This window comes from Malania oleifera, chromosome 4, assembly GCF_029873635.1.
Source record: "Malania oleifera isolate guangnan ecotype guangnan chromosome 4, ASM2987363v1, whole genome shotgun sequence".
NCBI lineage: Eukaryota > Viridiplantae > Streptophyta > Magnoliopsida > Santalales > Ximeniaceae > Malania > Malania oleifera.
Window position 1 is genome coordinate 98,134,481 of NC_080420.1, and position 4,478 is coordinate 98,138,958.

Sequence of the window (4,478 nt, forward strand, 5' to 3'; positions counted from 1 at the left end):
GCTATGGTATTCCCTTAGCGATAGTTACAGACCACGGGAAGCAGTTCGACAACGAGCGCTTCAAAAAGTTCTGTTCGGACCTATCTATTAAGCTACTCTTCGCGTCAGTGGCGCACCCACAGAGCAATGGACAAGTAGAGAACATGAATCGGACGATTCTGCACGGACTGAGGACCCGACTCGAATCCATGCAAGGTAGATGGGCAGAGGAACTCCCTTCCGTTATATGGGCGTACCACACCACTAAGAGAGCAGCAACAGGGGAAACCCCGTTCATGCTTGTCTTCGGCGCAGAAGCAGTCATCCCGGCAGAGGTGGGCATACCCTCTTGGCGAAGGAAATACTTTAACGAGCAGACCAACAGTGAGGAGCTCAGGTCAGAAATAGACCTACTGGAAGAGAGGCAGGATCAGGCGAGTTTAAAAGTTGCAGCGTACCAGCAGAGGGTAGCCAAGTACTACAACAATCGCGTCAAAATAAGGAATTTCCATTCAGGAGACTTAGTCCTGAGAAAGAGGCGAAACAACCCGTCCGAGCAGGGGTCGCACAAGTTAAAGCCTAATTGGGAGGGCCCATACAGGGTCACAGAAGAAATAAAACCCGGGACATACAAGTTGGAAGATGTAGGGGGGAAAGAAATTAAGAACACGTGGAATTCTGAAATGTTAAAGAAATACTATTCTTAAAAAAAAAAAAACCGCTTCTTGCAGCGCTGTAATAAAAGTGCCGCTTACAAAAGTTGCACTACATCAATAAAGGATGAAAAATTCAAAATACATATTCTGTTCCTACAAACTAATTTGCTTTGCTCCCTTCTCCAGCTTCCTCCTCCTCCTCCCCTTCTTCATCCTCTTCCAGATCCTCCGCAGACTCGGGGCTCTCCTCGCCATAGCCATGAGAGCTTACACCATCAAGAGGGATCTCGGGATGTTTAGTCCTCACTTGATCACGACACCTCCTGAATCCAACTCGGTAAGCTTTAGAGGTGTCGATAACAAATTGATTGGAGTCCTTGTATTTCTTCACTGCAGTTCGGGAAGCAGAAGCAGCAGCAGTAGCTTCTCGGGCAGGAATTTCCTCCCTACGAAGGCGATCGATCTCTGCCTTCAAAGCTTGCTCGCGGAGCTCGGTCTCATGCAGTTGGTTCTGAGCGAGGACATATTTTTCCCTTGCGTCCAGTGTCTGGCGATACATCTCCGCGACTTTCTCCTCCTGGGCCAGAGCCATCGTCGCCAGCTGGGAAAAAATGCAAGGCATGGAACAGTTAGAAAGAGCAGGCATAAGTAAAAAAAAAAAATTATAAAGCAAGTAAAGTAGACACCTGGTACGAAGTATGGCGGATTTTCGCCGAGAGAGCGTCAGGAAGGGTACACTGGGCCTGCACAAAGTCCTCAGCATGAACAGCCCGGCGGAGAGCAGACGCAGAACGGGTCGGCTCGTGAAAAATGGCTTCCACTTAAGCCTGCGAGTGCGTAGGAGGAGCTGCATGGACCTCGTCAGTAAGGGTGCCGGAGTCACCTACTACAGGGGCTTCCCTTTGAGAGGATTCTCCCTCGACCTCTCTTCTCTTCTTCCTACTCCGACTCACCCTTTGCTTTCTAGCTTCTCCCATGAGCGATTCATACCTGGTGAAGTCCATATCTGCGAGTATAAAAGAGAAATAGAGTAAGAACACCCACAGTAAAGGTAACACCTGAACGTACACATACACAAAATCAGGGGAGAGAATGACTTGAGGAAACGGGGCTGATTCCCCACTGCACAAGGACACGCTCCTGGAGCAGCTCCTCATGAGGGATAATACCCCGTTCACCGAGTGTATGAAGTTCTTTCAGGGTGGCCTGCTCTTCGGGGGAAAGTCTGGGAAGGAGATGGCGCACCCGTACTACAAAGGAAAAAAGGGTGAAAAGAGAAAAATGGGTTAGACGGATAACCTACTTGTAAGCCCTGCAAAAGAGGGTGGGGAAAGATAACAACGTTACCATCAAGAGGAGAAGACCAGACAAAGGATCCGTTGTAGTTCAACTCTCCCGAGACAAAGAAGTAACGGGTCTTCCAATTATGGATGGAAGAACTGCCTGGTGAGAAGAGTTTATAGCCTGGTAGAGAGTTGAAATAATATAGCTCCTTCTCTGCGGAATGAGACCGCATTTGGAAGCAACTTCTAAAAAGTGGGACGGTAGGCTGATGGCCCAAGCGGAGCAGGAGCACAGCAAAACAAGTGAGCGAAAGATAAGAGTTCGGAACGAGTTGTGATGGTGCTATGCGGTAAAAACGTAGTACGTTAGAAACAAAAGGGGAAAAAGGGAGCCTGAGACCCAAGTCTAGATAATCGGTATAGAGGCAGAGCTCCTCGGATTTTTGGTCAAGAGCTGACTCAGTAGCAGAAGGTAACCTAACAGTGATATTCGATGGTACAGCAAAGAAATAACGGGCATTCTGCAGGTCAGACGAGGAGAGCTCACAACGAGCGCTCCGAACTGTTGTAGGTACCCTAAAGGGCTGTGAGGAGGTCTCCATAGGAAAAAACAAGCTTGAAGGAAACACTACCTAGACCTAAGGGTCAAGCGGAGCAAGCAAACAGCAAAGATCAAGAAGAAAGGAAGCCAACACAGATCAAGACAATAAAGTTTCACACAAACAACAAGGCAATCTTACAAGAAAAGATCAAACATACAAAGCTAGCGCAAGAACAATGAAGAACATGAAGAACAACAAGACAAAAATACTATAGAAAGGAAAGCATACCTAACACCGAATAAGGGACTTGTGGAATGGAGAGGAGTAGAGAAGGAAGCAGTCCTCTTGGAATGAAGACGAGTGCGGAATGAAGGAGTCCACTGGCCTTTATATAGAGAGGAGGGCACGAATCCCTGGGGCGGGAATCTCAAGAATTTTCATTTACGAGAAGGATTGCGTCTCGAGGGAGGCATAGGAAACAGAAAATCTCTGACAAATGCACAGACGAGGCTTCCCGAGGACAAACGCCACTTCGGAAACACCAAGTTGCCTCGGACACAACGACAGACGGATGGCCATCAATAATGCTTTCCTCCAACCCACTTTCCGAGGTAGGACGCATTTAATACCTGCTTTTTGATATCTCCCACAGGATAGAAGCGTGCAAGTGCCTCGGGAAAGCGCAAAGGACGACCCAACAGATGAGCACGACTCATCGGTGCAAGGCCTAAAATGACGAGCACGACTCGTGAAGCCAGACCAACCAACAGATGAGCACGACTCATCAGGAGGATGGCCCAAACTGACGAGCACGACTCGTGAGGCCAGAACAACCCAACAGATGAGCACGACTCATAAGAAGAATGGCCCAAACTGGCAAGCACGGCTCGTATGGCCAGAACAACCCAACAGATGAGCACGACTCATCAGGAGGATGGCCCAAACTGACGAGCACGACTCGTGAGGCCAGAACAACTCAACAGATGAGCACGACTCATTACGCGGAAAGCCCGAGCAACGAGCATTATTTGTAATGTCGCACAGCCGAGTAGGTTGGTTAGCTCGGCCTGATTGTTCAAAAAGCTCAGAAGAAACAGCTCGGCACGAGTCCTGCTTCAAAGAGCTCGGACAAAAGAGCTCGGCACTAATGCTTCCTCGAAGAGCTCGGCCCGAACAGCTCGGCAGGAAATAACTCGGTACGAGTCCTGCTTCAAAGAGCTCGGACAAAAGAGCTCGACACGAATGCTCCCTCGAAGAGCTCGGCCCGAACAGCTCGGCAGAAAACAGCTCGGCACGAGTCCTGCTTCATAGAGCTCGGACAAAAGAGCTCGGCACGAATGCTTCCTCGAAGAGCTCGGCCCGAACAGCTCGGCAGGAAATAACTCGGCACGAGTCCTGCTTCAAAGAGCTCGGACAAAAGAGCTCGACACGAATGCTCCCTCGAAGAGCTCGGCCCGAACAGCTCGGCAGAAAACAGCTCGGCACGAGTCCTGCTTCATAGAGCTCGGACAAAAAAGCTCGGCACGAATCCTTCTCCGAACAGCTCGGCAGAAACAGGTCGGCCCGAATGCTTCCTCGAAGAGCTCGGCCCGAACAGCTCGGCAGGAAATAACTCGGCACGAGTCCTGCTTCAAAGAGCTCGGACAAAAGAGCTCGACACGAATGCTCCCTCGAAGAGCTCGGCCCGAACAGCTCGGCAGAAAACAGCTCGGCACGAGTCCTGCTTCATAAAGCTCGGACAAAAGAGCTCGGCACAAATCCTTCTCCGAACAGCTCGGCAGGAAATAACTCGGCACGAGTCCTGCTTCAAAGAGCTCGGACAAAAGAGCTCGACACGAATGCTCCCTTGAAGAGCTCGGCCCGAACAGCTCGGCAGAAAACAGCTCGGCACGAGTCCTGCTTCATGGAGCTCGGACAAAAGAGCTCGGCACAAATCCTTCTCCGAACAGCTCGGCACGAATCCTTCCTCGAGGGTCTCGGTCCGAACAGCTCGGCAGAAACAGCTCGGCACGGGTCCT

General features: G+C 50.3%; 1 protein-coding gene across 1 annotated transcript; it reads right to left on the bottom strand.

The window, feature by feature from the left end:
- Positions 1-665: 665 nt before the first annotated feature.
- Positions 666-1,455, bottom strand: LOC131153380 (uncharacterized). Its single transcript, XM_058105652.1, has 2 exons — positions 1,322-1,455; positions 666-1,236 (listed from the first exon to the last, which is right to left on the bottom strand). Exon 2 carries the CDS (start codon positions 1,225-1,227, stop codon positions 796-798), a length of 432 nt encoding a protein of 143 aa, XP_057961635.1. The 5' UTR covers positions 1,228-1,236; positions 1,322-1,455; the 3' UTR covers positions 666-795.
- Between the last annotated feature and the right edge of the window lie 3,023 nt (positions 1,456-4,478).